This window comes from Ctenopharyngodon idella, chromosome 1 (assembly GCF_019924925.1).
Source record: "Ctenopharyngodon idella isolate HZGC_01 chromosome 1, HZGC01, whole genome shotgun sequence".
Taxonomy (NCBI): Eukaryota; Metazoa; Chordata; class Actinopteri; order Cypriniformes; family Xenocyprididae; genus Ctenopharyngodon; species Ctenopharyngodon idella.
In genome coordinates this window covers 395,057-410,774 of record NC_067220.1, presented here as the reverse complement: position 1 = coordinate 410,774, position 15,718 = coordinate 395,057, and the positions used below count along the sequence as shown (strand labels likewise).

The 15,718-nt window shown below is 38.6% G+C and overlaps 3 protein-coding genes across 8 annotated transcripts in view; all 3 read right to left on the bottom strand.

Moving 5' to 3' along the window:
* Window positions 1–15,718, bottom strand: part of LOC127497565 (uncharacterized protein DDB_G0271670-like) — a 149,089-nt gene that overhangs the window by 88,506 nt on the left and 44,865 nt on the right. The gene's annotated exons all lie outside the window — the stretch shown is intronic.
* The window catches only part of LOC127499227 (CMRF35-like molecule 5), a 106,390-nt gene continuing 91,015 nt past the window's right edge, over window positions 344–15,718 (bottom strand). For 2 of the 4 annotated variants that reach the window (XM_051870236.1, XM_051870151.1), the window contains exons 2-6: window positions 4,013–4,336; window positions 3,356–3,469; window positions 3,142–3,237; window positions 1,755–1,810; window positions 344–1,642 (exon numbers count right to left, since the gene is read on the bottom strand). In XM_051870236.1, coding sequence (XP_051726196.1) covers window positions 1,397–1,642; window positions 1,755–1,810; window positions 3,142–3,237; window positions 3,356–3,469; window positions 4,013–4,336 — 836 coding nt within the window. In that variant the 3' untranslated portion in view covers window positions 344–1,396. Of the gene's footprint in view, window positions 1,643–1,754; window positions 1,811–3,141; window positions 3,238–3,355; window positions 3,470–4,012; window positions 4,337–4,466; window positions 4,602–15,718 lie in introns of those variants that run through there. The other 2 variants (XM_051870062.1, XR_007926194.1) reach the window with 2 other exon arrangements.
* LOC127500027 (uncharacterized) lies at window positions 5,441–15,712 on the bottom strand. 2 transcript variants are annotated; one of them, XM_051870973.1, is made up of 8 exons: window positions 15,584–15,712; window positions 10,971–11,297; window positions 10,812–10,847; window positions 10,650–10,718; window positions 10,143–10,259; window positions 10,002–10,045; window positions 8,972–9,924; window positions 7,531–8,852 (listed from the first exon to the last, which is right to left on the bottom strand). In XM_051870973.1, exons 1-7 carry the CDS (start codon window positions 15,621–15,623, stop codon window positions 9,688–9,690), a joined length of 870 nt encoding a protein of 289 aa, XP_051726933.1. In that variant the 5' UTR covers window positions 15,624–15,712; the 3' UTR covers window positions 7,531–8,852; window positions 8,972–9,687. The 2 variants fall into 2 exon arrangements, with proteins under 2 accessions (XP_051726855.1, XP_051726933.1); XM_051870895.1 differs by lacking the exons at window positions 10,002–10,045; window positions 10,143–10,259; window positions 10,650–10,718; ... (1 more) ...; window positions 10,971–11,297; window positions 15,584–15,712 and adding exons at window positions 5,441–6,469; window positions 6,659–6,793 and having other exon boundaries at window positions 8,547–8,852; window positions 8,972–9,603.

Genomic DNA, 15,718 nt, shown 5'->3' with positions numbered 1-15,718 from the left:
GCTTCCCTGTGCCATGTGCTCTCCTGTCTATTGTCTGACCCCACCCATCTTTCTACCTGATTATTGGTTCAGTTTCCCTACCTGTCCTCCCATGTTACCTGCCTTGTTTGTCACATCAAACATGATATCACACACAAGCACATGACCAGTAATAACCAGTAAGAATACGGGAGTGTCAGGGCTCTGTCACAAAACCAAGAAACACACTAGACCGAGGTGACAGAACCCTGACACTGCCTGAACAAAAATAATAAAAAAAACTTGAGCATATAAAACATTTCAGTGAGTCCTTTCCACACTGACCTCTGATGGACAACATATGAAATTGAACCAAAGCAACGTATTACCCTTTCCATACATCTTTATTACATCACTGAGGTTACAGAAACAAAATATGATGGCAAAGTGATGCACAGTCTAACATTAATCTACTGAAGACTATAATGACTGATATAACAAATGAAGTGCATACATTTTTGTAGTTGCAACATTTAAATTGAAGATATGTCATGATATTACAGTTGTGTGTTGTCTTTAATGTCACAGCTCAGGAAAGCCATTAGTGAGGATTTGAGACTGCAGCCAATCAATAGCGTCATGATTTCATTGTCCTGATTAGCCACTCCCTAATTAGTGAACATTGCTCTTTACAGTACATTTACTGAGTTTACGAAAGAGAAAAAAAAAAAAAAAAAAAAAAAATTACATTTATATATTTCTTAAACTAATATTTTTCAAGTTATATAGTACTACATTCATATGCAACAAAATGTTTTAATCAAATCAAATTACACAATATCAGTCTGATTTTAGCATGATCCATTTGATGTAGGGTGTTGTGGTGTTTCGTAAGTGTCAGGACACAAGAATCAATCATTTTATGTTGTATAGTGTGTCATGGTGGACGACAACCACTGCGACACTTCACAACGTCCCGACAGAAAGAATAGCATGTTTAAATTTTTCAGTTGTGATGTTGACCAATAGCAGCACAGAAGCTCTTCTGTACACAGCTTTCAAACATGGTGAAACAAAAGAGAGACAATGGTATTGGGGCTGCTAGGTGGAATTATGCAATGGAGGAAATGTTAGTAACAAATGCTGGCAAATGATAGCGAAGGCGCTTCAGCAACCCAGTGAGTACTGGAATTAGCATTAAGCTAATACACACCGCTTCAGTAGCCATGATTTGTTTACGCTCATTTCTGGAAGTCAGTCGCTAGTTTCGCCTTCTTGGTGACATCACACACATAGATAAAGACAGGCAAATGGTTGGTTGTGAAGCAACGTAGAGTCTAACATATTTCTTGTCCACTACACGACAAGAATTTATGAGTCAAGAATGGGTCACAACAGACAAAACTATGGTGTAGTCTGACTGATGAGGTGTTAGTGTTCAGTCAGTCATTCGATCAGTGTTGTGATAGATCGGCTCTTCTTGAGCAGAATCAGCTGTAAGACTCTGATAAATGTGACTCTGTCTACTGGCTGAGTAGATCTGATCCAGATTCAGACTGTTTGTCACTGTGTCGGCTGGTTCTGTGTTCACAGGTCTGTGAAACTCATTTTCTGCAGAAATATTATCACTTTGAGCTGTGTGTGAGTTCGGCAGGACAGTCGGGTTCCCTTCATCATATTCATTCTGTAAATGTGAAGGAGGAAATGATTGCTTCATCATTATTGAGCAAGAAAGTGAACCTTGACTTGACTACAGTTTATGATGGACATGTTCAATGAAGATGATCCTGACTCACCTCTGCTCCTTTTCCTAATGTCAGATAAACCCCTTCAGTGGAGGAGGAGACCAGACCTGTGACAGATGAATGTTATATAAGTTTCAAAACTTACACTATTTAAATTCAGTCCTTCATGTTAGCTTGAATCCAGACATTGTGTCAACGTCTCAATTGTTTTGTTTAGACAGAAATAATCTGACTAAAAAAGAATCTGAACAATAAGAAAACATGTAATCCAATTTACAAACCCAGTAGTTTTAATCTGAATGATTAGATCAGATTTCATCCCTACATTAGGGACTATAAACCGCTACACTGTCCAAATTCACTGGTGAAACATCAGTAATGTAGATTTTATTTACTCACATGTTGTTCATATATTGTTTGTTGCTGGCTGTTGATTCAAGAAAAGTGTGCAGTCTTAGTTTTACTTGATCTTACAGCAGCATTTGACACTATAGTACATGAAATCCTGTTAGAGCGTTTAAGATTGTGGGCAGGGACTCAAGGGAATGTTCTTAATTGGTTTGTTTCGTATCTTAAAGGGAAAATGCTTTCTGTCGATTTGGAAAATGTTCTTCCTCTTCTGGTCCCATTAAATGTGGGGTTCCACAAGGATCTATACTGGGTACAGTTTTATTCTCAATTTATATGCTTCTTTTGGCCAATATTTGTCAGAAACACAATATATGCACATACATGTAGATGACACTCAGCTTTATCGCCAAGTTCAACCTCTTCAAAACTAAGGTACATAGCCAAGTATGGAGTTTTGGGGCCAGATTTACTAAACAGGCAAATTAACATAAGAGCGCAATCCCATAAAAGCGCAGATGGGAGTGGAAAGTTCTGCAGGGTTTTTTTCTGCGGGTGAACGTGCACATTAATGAACACAGACGCAGCTGGATCATTTCCATAATGACCGACGCAATCTACCAAGAGAGTGCAAATTAGCATATGGGTTAAGACTTGCTTTTTTGGGGAGTTAAATAATGGTGTAAATGCTAGAATTTGACAAGCGCAAACTTTAGTAAATCGTGTTGCATTGATTCATTTAAATACTCTCCTCCCATAAATTTTGCATCTGAAAGGGAAACCCCTACAAATATATATGCAATAAGGTCAGTTGCAAAAATAACTGTGTCCAGACCTTTTCAGCACTGATTTTTCACTGTGTGTCTTTAGTAAATCTGTTGCAACTCCTCATCTCTGGAATAGATTACCTCTCTATATTAGATCCTGCACCAATCTCAATGTTTTTAAATCTCAATTAAAAAATCTTTTTAACTTTTTATTTATGCTCTTAAGGTGTAGGATTTGTTAGGTCCTGGTATGTAAAGCACTTCGGCCAACATGTGTTGTTTTTAAATGTTCTGTAGAAATAAATGTGATTGAAAAATATTACCACGAGTCTGCTTTTTCTTTCGTATGGCCACAATAAGCAATATAGCACCTATCAGGAGCAAAACCAAAACTCCTGCGATGATGATACCAAATAAACCTGAGAATAAAAAAATATATAATTAAATAAATATATACACTTTTCAATTGGTTCACAAGATTAAATGAATGATGTTTACATGAGAGAAAAAAGCAGTGAGGTGAGTGGAGACGTTTACCTGTGTCAAGTGAATAAGTTTGGGGTAAAGGGGTTTCAGGAGTCAATTTATCTGATGAAACACATGTGCTTGTAGATAAAAATGGGCTGATAGTTGAAACTTCAGTCATCTTATCTAAGAGGGTGACAATAAAGATGGACGAGAGTTCAGTTTTTATACTAATACATTAGCGAGCTAAAATGGATACAGTTGTTACACACACCATGACCACTTGCCAGCACTGACAAGTTAAAGCTGTAATTTATGTTTGCAGCACAAAATTTGGCTCGTAGGATAAAGATCTATCATACATCCCACTTTAAATCAGACACACATAAAGATAAAGCTGTGCAGTAAGACTACACTTATTTGAAGAATTATCAATAGACATGAAGAGAGGGGTGTGTGTGTGTGTGTGTGTAAATTACTTGTGTCTGTGCAGTGTCTCTGACAGTACTGTCAGGTTAATTACTTCAAAAACAGCGATCACCTCATTGCTAAGGAATATAATTAAGCAATTAAATGACGAAGCTAATTTATTGATATAAAAATTGCAGGAGAGCATTGACAAGTTTCTTTTCTTCTGAATGTTTCTGTGTGTGCAGCGCAACCTCCGATATCTGCTGCTGATTCATTTACATTTCTATAATAGATTAGGAGGTCACATTAATCACTTACCCTGTTTTACCAGCAACAAAATCTCTGAATAGACATCAGTATTTAAAGTCCTCTTCACAGCACACCAGTATTGTCCTTCATCCTCTGTTCTCAGATCAGTGATGGTGACGGTGAAAACTCTGTTCGTCGTGTCGTCAGTCAGAGAGAATCTCTCGTCTTTAGCTGGAGATCCTGATTTAACCATGATGTTTTTAAATCCAATGAAGCACTCGCCTTTACAAAAATACTTTGAATTTGATTCATATCCAGATTCATATGAGCATCTGATCTCAACTCTCTCTCCTCTGTGTCCTGTAACTGTATCTGGAGCTCCTACAACAACAGCTGAAACACAAATATCATTATCCAGGATTGGCATATTTATCATAAAGAACTACGGACTGCTGATTGCAGAATACAAGACCAGTGGAAAACCAGGGAAATCACAAAACAGTTATATAAGTCTTGAACTCACCGATATGCATGCAGGACCAGAGAAGAAGAACAAAGTTCCACATGGTTAAGATTTACGGCACTTTTTGACTAAATAAAATCCTTAAACACTGACAAACGTCTCTTTCTTCCGTACTGACACACAGTATTGTGCAATGCTTAACTTCTCCTTTCCCTTTAATCTCCATATCCATTCCCACGTCCTAAAATATCTCTAAAACATTAAGTGCGTGTCAAAACAATATAACCACAGCTCTAGCTCAGAACAATGTGTCAGTGTTATTTTTTATGGGGTCTCAGAAAGTATTTAGACACTTCACACCTAAAATGTTAATGTCATTGCATAGATATAATATCAAACTCTGCAGGATCTTTTCTCTTCACTAATTTCACTCAAAATCTTTTAATCAGTTGCATGTTTCTTGAAAAAAAAAGCCACTTGATTTGATATTTTGTTATCTAATGCAATGAGAATTTTAAATTACTTTAATTTATAATTGCATGACTTTAATTGTATGATCAAGCAACAAATGAGGCACTGAAGGAACAACCTGAAATTAATTTAGTTACTCAGGAGTATGAAATATTTCATAATATCGAAGAAAATTTGTCATACTCTTATTGAACGATACAATTAACCTTATTAAAGTACTTAAACTGACTTTAAAACTCGTCTCAAGTATAAACAAGCTGTGTATAATGAATACAGTGAAGTTGTTAAAAAAAAAACAAAAAAAAAACTATAGTACATATACTTTATATCCTTTGTATACACTTTATACCCCATATTTTCATCCAAAAAGCATTGGTGAACCATTTTAAGCACTAAATTGTCTCTCACGTAAATACAGAGATGCTTACAGTAAATTTAATATTTACTTTTCAGGTGCGTTGTACACTTAAGTCTATTCACAATCTCGAAATTGAGATGTTTGGCTTATAGTTTCTGCACTTTAACTGGGAAACATGAATATTGTAACGAGGCGGCAGACTCGGTGGGATCCATGTGCAGCTTTATTAAACAATCATAGTCGTACAGGCAGGGGTCAAATTCCAGCAAGAGCAATATCAAAGACCAAACATAATCAGAAACAGGGACAGGCAAAAGGTCAGGGCAGGCAGCAGACAAGGCAGAGTAATCCAGGAAACAGTCAGATAAATCACAAGGCAGGCAGCAGGCAAAACACGGAGGTATAAGGCAGTCCAAGGTCATACACAGAATCGCAATAAACAGGGAAAAACACTCAGTAATGTTAGCCAGGGCAAAACAAGACTTTGCACAGGATGAGAGTGTGCGCCGGTTTAAATAGACCGGGTTATAGGGATCAGGTGCGTGGGTTATGGGAAATGTAGTCCAGGACAGGTTAGTACTCAGTTGAGAGAGCCCTCTGGTGGTGATCGGAGGAAGCCACAGAGGCCAAGTTCTTGACAAATATATTTTAACATCCAAAAATGGCTAATCTCACATTGAAATGCCCCTAACTGATGGGGGAAACTGCCATACTGACTCATAATGTAAAATACATGTAGTTGATTGTATATATTAACCCATTCATGCAGACATGAAAATATTTTAGCAAACACCTCTATACTGTATACACAGTATACAGCATTTTCAACAACAGAAAGCTATTTAAAATATAAATTAAAAGCGCACTTGTCAGATCTACCTAATCTACAGTCCTTTACTAACTCTGGAATAGATTACTGAGTTTGGATCAGTGATGTTTGATTGGTGTGAATTTTGAACAGATGAATAAAGTGTTTCATTCAAGTTCATTTCAAACATCTCGCAGTTCTTGTGGTTGTGGTTTCTGATAAACAGCACAGAGGAATAGTTGAGACTGTCTGATTGTGCAGTGATGTTCAGTGTGGAGTAATTCAGAGAGTCGGGCTGATGTGTAGATGATGTCACACCGGAGGAGCATCGCTTCTGCTTGTACTTCAGCTGGATAAATATGAAGATGACGACTGTAAATATCAGCGCGAGAATACCAAGACCAACTCCGACATAAAGCAAAGGACCTGAGGACAGAACCAGCACACAAATGAAACATTTCCTTCTTTGCTATTGGATTCTCAAGTAGTGAATTATATATATATATATATATTATATAAATTTACCAGGATAATTCTTATCCATCCACACACGGTGTCTGCATGTGTCTGCAGACGCAGTAGAATATAACGATTGGATGGATGGATGGCAATTACCTGTTGTGTCTCTAGTTGTGTCTCTAGTTGTGTCTCTAGTTGTGTCTCTAGTTGTGTCTCTAGTTGTGTTGTCTCTATTAGTTGTTCTTGCAGGTAGACTGGATGCACTTGTTGGAACCGGTGTTGATATAGAGACTGTGAATACAAATTTTAGTAAAAAAAAAACCAAACAAACAGTTGTAGTGTTAATGAGCTGAAATAAACACGAATCAATAAATATGTGGATCATATTTCCTGTTGATTGTTTTTGTAACTGAAAAAATCTGATATTTCCACACATTTTAATAGGTAAAACTCTCAACAAGTTTGAACCAAGTAAGATTATTAAACAATTACAGTCAGTCTTACATAGCATGAAATGTAAATGACTTCTGCAGTAACAATAACTCATTTGGCAGTTTGATTTAAAGATATATATGGTAACACTTCAGTTTAGTGTCCAATTCTCACTACTTGCATTCAACTACTTGCTTATTCGCATGCATATTATAGGATATTGGCTGTTTATTAATACTTATAAAGCACATATTAATGCCTTATTCTGCATGACCTTATTCTACATACCCAATACCTAAACTTAACAACTACTTTACTAACTATTAATAAGCAGTAATTAGGAGTTTATTGAGGCATAGTTAGCTAGTTAATAGTGAGAATCAGACCCTAATCTAAAGTGTGACCATATATAAAAGAGTAAAGATTTTTGGAGATGATTTTAAGAATAATGGTAGAAAGGCCATAAATACAATCAATTGTAATGTGACATAATTGCTTATTACTTTTGACCAATATGTGGCGGTGACACAAGTTTATTTGATGTGGTCAGTGTTGGGTGACAATTACAAACGTAAAGTTTGGTGTATATATGTCGAATCTTTCCACAGATACAGCCTCAGATGCAGTCTGTCAAATTTGTTAATGCAGTATATGAAAAGTTTCATCTATCAACACAAAACCCACAAATTTTTGCCAGTATGGTCTGAAGATGATCAAGTTTAGTTTTAGATGACCAACAGTTTTACAATTTAGAGTTTACTTACAGTAGATATTCTGCACCAAATATACAGTCAAAATGGCCCATATTCAAAATAGCGGGAAAGATTTAATGACAGAAAATGACACTATAGTATTGAATTGACTCGAGCCAAGGAATCCAATGAAAAAAATAATTTTGATTCGAGCCTTCATGGTTCAAAACTTATTCGCTTAAACATGAGTGCAGGTTTGGACAGTTGCTGGCGCTAGAAGGAAATATTGCTGTGGTTAATGTTCAGACCGTCCTCTATTTGTGTGCCAATTTTCACAATCAGAAATAGGCTACTTTAGTAACATTTAGGTTCATTTTTTCAGGAAGACGTCCTACCTCTGAAAGTGAGATTTCAACAACTCTAAAAATAAATTTCTATTGAATAACTAACACAAGTGTAATGTTTCTGCTAACCACATTCTCCAGAACACCATGACACAAACAGTAAATACAGCAAGTTATTAGAAAAGTACAGCAGACATGAACCCAACAGCTCATAAAACTCTTAAAGGCCCCTTATAATGCCCCTTTTTACAAGGTTTTAACAAGTCTCTGGTGTCTCCAGAATGTGTCTGTGAAGTTTCAGCTCAAAATACCCCACAGATCATAGCATTTTAAAGCTAAATCAGTCTAAACTTCGGATGTATGCTTTTTTTTAGGGCAGATTCCCTCGCCAGTCGTGGGTGGGGCTTCTGGAACCGCTCAATTGAAGAGACTCTTTATGATTTATGGGGATTATAAAAAAAAAAGTATTGGATGGATTTTTACCATTGTAGGCTGGTTGTTTACACACATCTGTGTTCAAACACCTTATAAACGTGAATTGTGCAAAATAGTTTCCCTAAAATATGGATAACTTACCCTCAAATACATGAAGAGTTACATATTTGTAAGTGTCAAAAAGAAATCTGTCCACTGCACAGATGTAAGTGCCAGAGTCTGAAAGCTGCAGGCGTGTGATGGTCACAGTGAAGTCTGAGCCTTCATCATATAGAGTGAATCTGTCTGTGCAAGTCGGGTTTTGTTCTCTATTAGATCGAATGAGAATAAACTCATCCTTACAAGAGTTTCTGCAGAAATATTTGATGTTCCCATCGGCCAGAAAATGAGAACACCGAAATGTGGCGTTCCCTCCCACTGGAGCAGTTACAGGATTCAAAGACATCACTGGAAATGAAAGAGACACAGGATGCGACATCACATGATCAACTGAATCAATATCGTGAGTGAGTCATGAACATGAATATGCTCGTCACCTTACAAAAGATTAGTGAATGTTGACTCACCTGTAAATATGCAGGACAGGACAACTAGAAAGCTCCACATGCTGAGAAGGCTCTCACTTAACATGAGATAAAAACTGTGTGAAGTAGTAGCTACAGTTCGCCTTCTCTTTCTTGGTACAATAAAGTATTTACTTCTCTCTTTTTGTCTCTCCATCCTCTTAAAACATCTGCAGTGACGCAATCGAGATCTTTACTCACACTAAACACACACTTCTATACCAGTCTGTGCTGATCTCAGCACTGCTAAATAATGTCCACATTAACAGTTTTCAACTATTTGACATTCAAGTTTATTTATCCAAGACTACAATTCAATGATTTTTCTTCATATTCAATGAAATCGTCATGTAACTGATGAAAAATTGGTAACACTTTACATTAAAGTTCCATAAGTTCACATTAGTTAATGCATTAACTAACAATGAGCAATAGCTACATTAGTTAACAAAAACCAACTGATAATTCATGTTAGTTCATGTCCATTAGATAACATAAACAGATACAACATTTGATTTGAATAATGTATTAATAAATGTTGAAATTAACATTAAAGATTAAGATTACCAAACAGTATTTAAGTATTTTTCATTGTTAGTTCATGTTAACAAAACATTAACAAACAGAATCTTGTAAAGTGTTTCTGAATAATTGTTCCTGGAAAAATGTGAAGGAAAATAAGGATTTTCATTAGTTGTTGATGAGGCGTCTGTGTTCAGTCAGTTAATAGTTAGATCAATGCTCTGATAAACTGACTCTTGAACAAAACCAGGGTTCATTTCTGTGTAGATCTGATCTGGACTGTCTGCTAGAGCAAAATCTATGTAGTTGGCGTCTTTGTTATGTGTCTGTTCTGTGTTTGTAGGTCTGTGAAAATCATCAACAAGTGAACCTTCATCATTTTGAGCTGTGGGTGGGTTTGGAAGGACGGTTCGGCTCATGTTCACATACTCGTCCTGTAGAGAGGAACTTTATCAGCATCAGCATACTATGGTAATACTTGTGAATGTAACAGGATCAGTTAGAGACTTACAACAACTTGAGTTGATGTCTTCCTGGTGTGATAAGACACAGAAACTGGAGAGAAAAAAAAAAGATGTATTAATTGCATGATAAATGTTAAGCGTAAGTGAAGATTGTGTAGAAAAGAGGAAGTTTCATCTAGTCGTCTCACCTGACAGCTTGCAGGTGGCGGCCCATTTTAAAACCTTAAACACAGCGAACGGACACACAACTAGAAGTGTGCAGACACACACCAGACTCAACACGCTCACAAACTTGAGGGAAGATTCTGTAGAAAGAGGAAACAATCTGACACACCTGATCAAAACACGACTCATTTATGAGAAAGACAGAAACAGAGAGAGGAAGAGAGAGTGAGAGACAGATATTTGCAGGACTAGTTGTGACATCAGAGCTGTGAATAAACACTTCAACAAAACATTTGAACAGAGAAAATTAGTTCTGTTTTATAAGAAGTTAATAAGAACATTAAGATAAGATAGACAGAAAGATAATGAATCAATGAACGAACTGAATCAATGATAGACTGACTAAACAGAATAAACGAATGGTGGATTGAGCAAACAACAGACTGAATTAATGACAGACTAAATAAATGAATGAATCAAACTAATAAATGAATCAGTGAATGAAGCCTGTAAAAGGACAGACGGATCACCCTGATTTCTTGTCTTGGTCCAGTTCTGGGCTGTGATATTTGCAGGACTGTTCGTGCTGCTGACAATCACTAAAACACAACATTTGAACAGAGATCTTTAATATTGTATAAGTTGTTTTTGATTGATTAAAACAGAACAGTCATCCTACTTTACTCTTGTACCTCTTGGTAATGATATCGTGGGTCTCTGTGCTTCACCTGTGCAGAGAAGGAACATGAAACTATCGAGACTCATTCCTTCAGTCACATTCACTACTGCATTCGGTCATGTGTGTGAAAAAACAGACTCATAGCCTATTAAACCTGTAAAAGGATTCTCACCTCTCCTGACAGTTAGTTGTATATCACCAGACAAATCAGGTGACAGTTTAACATCCACACCGAAGGAGTACAAGCCAGAATCATCCACGACCAATTGCAAGATGGTGGCGGTAAGGATGCGCGCGGATGTGTTGTCGAATAGAGCGAATCGCCCTTGTTTCGCCCATCTGTAGGGATGAGAAGTCTGAACCAGTTTCTCAAAGAAGAAACCATCTTTTTTGCCAAAGTACTTGGTGTTTGTCTCGTAACCCTCTGGGTAGCTGATGTGAAACGTTACGTGTTTTCCCTCATATCCAATATTAGCACAGTTAATATCCAGTAGACAGGCTGGAAATGAAATGAAATGACAAAGTATTTCTAGATATTCAATCATGATTTCTGTAATACACAGACATAAAGCACATAAGCAGTAATCAGTGTTATTTAAATAAGCATATTTTCTAGGTAGTTCATCAAATCAAATGACACTTTAATATAACCACTAGGGTTATATTCACAAGATCACAATTCAATTTGATTCAATGAATTCATTGATTCGGTAACACTTTACAATAAGGTCTCATTTGTTAACATTAGTTTATGTATTAACTAACATGAACTAAAAATGAATAATACATTTGTTACAGTATATATTTTTTTTTTTTGTTCATGTTAGTTCACAGTACATCAACTAATGTTAACAAATACAACTTTTGTTTTTAATAATGTATGAGTAAATGTTGAAATTAACATTAATTAAGATTAATAAATGCTGTAGAAGTGCAGTTCATTATTAGTTAATGTTAACTAAAGTAGTTAACTATAAGGAAACCTTATTGTAAAGTGTTACCAAAGCTGGAGGGAAGGCGGAGCCAGACGGAGCCGTAGGTGCAGGCAGGTTTACAATGAATAAAATAGTTATGGTTTTTGTTGTTTTTTTTACACCAAAATTTTAGATACCAGTGAAATTTCACAATTCTCGATTCCAATTTCAATACCAAAGCTAATGTTAAGTGACGTGTGTATATGAAAGCACAAGGACGAAGGAGAATACGAGGAGTAATATTTATTAACAGAAACAGGCAGGAACTCACATTACACATGCTTAACGTCAATGAGAACAGACAAGGAATGAGGGAGAACACAGGGTATATATACAAGAGACAAACAAAGGGAACTTAACAAGATAATTAACGGGACACAGGTGAATGAAATGACTAATTGAACAGAATGGGGAAAACTAGGTCACAGAAAACACGGGAGACATGTGACAGATCGCCCCCTCCCGGGAAGGTGCGGCCTCGCGCCATGTAGAGTCCAACTGGGGAGGGGGGGCGGGGGCTCTGAGCAGAGGAAAAACAACAAGAGTCCAAAGCAAACACAAAAACAGTCCATGGGGAATTGGAGGGTGGGAGGAGCCAGGGGAAAGCCAGGTGCAGGAGGAGCCAGATGTTACCCCAGAAGCCAGCCAGGACGAGGCCCCAGGGTGGAGTCGCAGGTGGGAGGAGCCAAGGTTGAGTCAACTTTGTGGCAAACGACACCCTGGGGACGACCAACGGAGATGCAGCTGGAGATGGATACCCAGATGGTACTGATGAGCCGACGAGCCCACGCGCACCCGATGGTCCTGGAGACCGAGGAGGAGCCATGGTGACGGGCGCCCGAGGAGGAGGCGGACATCCAGAGGGCAGAGGCTGAGCCGGAGGGACCGAGGATGGAGGTGGAGCTGGAGGGAAGGCGGAGCCAGACGGAGCCGTAGGTGCAGGCAGGTCGACGACTAACCAAGGTGGAGCCGGAGAGACGAGGGAGCCCAGAGAAGCCGTATGGCCGATGGTGTCCGGTGGAGCCGAGGGAGGGAGGAGCCATGGTGGAACCAAAGCGTCAACAGGCCATGGTGGAGCAGGGGGCACAGAGGCTGGAAGTGGAGACAGGGGATCCTCTGAGTGAGATGGAGCTGGTGGCCTGAAGACGCTAGACATCACTACCTGGCATGTGGAAGATGTAGAGCGGATGCAGGTCAGTAGCGATGGTGGGGCTGAGGAACTGGCTGAAGAACTGGGTGAAAGAGGAGGCGGGAGAGGGGGGCTGGGTGGGCACACAGGGAATTCAGGAGACATAGGAGACACAGAGAGCGCTGGAGAGTCAGGAGGAACTGGAGAAACATAGCGTTCAGGAGACTCAGGGAACACAGGAGAATCAGGGGAATGGGAAATCACCTCTCCAAAAAAGTCAGTTAGGTCAGCATCAAAAATACCTTTCAGTTCCTCAGAATATTTGCCAGGGATAGCAGTCATCTCAACCACAGCGGTGGTGTGGGCGGGGCTTTCCTCCCAGCCCTCGAGCTCCACAAACACTCCCTCAGCGTCGCACGATGTTACCGGCTCGCGCACCTGGTCAGAACCTTGCTGTGAGGTGGGCTCCGGGACGATGGTACCATCCGACCTTGGTCTCGGTCCTGGCTCATCCATCGCTGCAGGCTGGCCTCCTCGGTCTGCGGTGGGCACGTGTAACATCTCTGTTGCGAAGTTCGTCGGTGGTGGCTGACTGGCCTCTGGCAGTGGAGTGGGGCATGTGGCAAAGTCATCTTCCGCGGGGCCGACGGTGAAAGGCGAGTTGCTACTCACCAGCACCCACTCCATGAATGCGGTGAAATCCTTCCGAGGACCGCTCCCCGGGAGGTGTGCCCAGGACCGCTCGCTTAGGCTGGAGATGGAAAACACGCAGAGCGAGCGGTCAGGAAAGTGTGTTAGGCATGCCAACTCCAAAACAATCCCTGGTGTGTGATTCCAGGGAGCGGTTCCCTCTGATTCCCTCTGCTCCAGGCATAGTAGGGCAACTGCAGGGTCCATAGTGACAGAGGAGGAAAAAAAAAAAAAAAAGAAACGAAAACGCCGCAAAAACTGTTTTGGGCCGTTCTTCTGTTACGTGACGTGTATATGAAGGTACAAGGATGAAGGAGAATACGAGTAATATTTAATAACAGAAACAGGCAGGAACTCACATTACACATGCTTAACATCAACAAGAAGGGACGAGGAATGAGGGAGAACACAGGGTATATATACAAGAGGCAAACAAAGGGAACTTAACAAGATAATTAACGGGACACAGGTAAACGAAATGACTAATTAAACAGAATGGGGAAAACTAGGTAACAGAAAACACGAGAGACATGTGACAGCTAAAACTATAACTAATATAAATTTCAAAGATTATTAAAGATAAGTAAACAGTCATTAATAAAAAAAAAAAAACAAAAAAAAAACAATCAAACTACAAGCAATAGCACAAATAAATAAATACAATAGAACAAAGATACAACTTATATAATCAGTGCTTTTCAGGTTTTTAGGTATACGCCTAACAGTAGTTCGAATGAAAAAATCAAATGTAAAACAACTTCACATACAATCTTCACTGTATAAATTAAATAAAGGTTAATCCTTATTAAACTTACAAAAAACGTTATTCAGTGAAGAGCAGGGAGTTTGTCTTTTGTAGCTTGATTAGCATTAAAAACACAGACAGCTGCAGGGATATTAGGCTGCTGTCACTTAAGGCTAATGCACTGATCCAATATACTGATACACATGCGCTGTCTTTCTCTACTATTTACATTCACTTAAGCCATAACCGACTATGTTTACTAGGATACTTGCCAATGCAGGCATTTTGAGATACATTTCTGTGAATCTGTCTGTCTTAGCAGAAGGAAACTTGAAAGAGAATTCATTTTGTTATTTGCACGCTGTCTGAGATGCGCAAATTTCTGTGTGTGCACAAAACTTCACACAAAGCGAGTTCTCTTTCACGTCTTGTGCTTGAATGCTTAAATTGGCAAGGCTTGAAAACACGTGCCAATTATAAACTTTCGTGACCATGCAGCAAGAGCCTGATCAAGACACTGACAGTTCCTTCAACTGTCCGGAACGTCTTTCACGCTGAAAGGCACACCAGCATCCGCCATGTTAAGCACTGAATGAATGACAGGGTTCCTGCTGTAACATCGCGCTAGGTAAATGACATCTAGTGGAGAAGACTGGTAATAAGATTAACGTCAATCAAATATTATGTTCAGTGTTTGCATAAATAATGGCTTTTGAGAATCAATATCGAATCGACCGCTTTAAAAAAAAAAAAAGATTATTGAAAAAATCATTTTTTTTTAACCAGCCCTAATAACCACTGATCATTTGCGGAGCCCTGAACCTATACCCCTAAACCTAACCTTAACCCATGTAGTTACCTTTTTAAGAAAAGTACACTGTAAGTACACGTACTGTAAAATAAAGTACAACCTATTTAAAGTTTAGGTTAACAATGTAGCTTCATAATCATAATTAAATGTTAAAATGCAGTAAAGTGATTTAGCTATTTTTATTGGTGATATTTAGAATAAATTGATCTGTTCGAATTGTGTTTGATGCTGTCACCCTAAAAGAAATCCTCATTTTTTTCTGCAATATATTAAAGCAATAAAAGTAATTAAGTTTATTAGTAGATTAGGTCATTTGTAGCTTTACTTTACTCGCCAAACTCTTCATGCTACAGTTTCAAAGTAGTTTCCCCAACACAGATGCAAGTCTGAAATCAAGATGCTGTTGTTTTATTGTAAAGCGATCTCTACAACTCACCTGTACAGATGAAGAAACAGAAGACTCTTACTTTCCACATGCTGAATGGTTTATGCGTGCAGTTAAGAATAAAACAGAGACTGTCTGGAATAAAACAGAGTCTGGCACCCTTTCTTTCACTTCCTTGTTTCTATT

Bases quoted from the DNA above. Each gene is read 5' to 3' on its own strand.
- LOC127500027 (XM_051870895.1), bottom strand. From the start codon at position 9,125: ATGGAGAGACAAAAAGAGAGAAGTAAATACTTTATTGTACCAAGAAAG. The intron at 6,794-8,546 runs GTAAGTTATCCA...TTGTATTCACAG, and splicing joins AACTCTTCATGTATTTGAGG to TCTCTATATCAACACCGGTT. The intron at 6,470-6,658 runs GTAATTGCCATC...TTCTGTCCTCAG, and splicing joins CACAACTAGAGACACAACAG to GTCCTTTGCTTTATGTCGGA.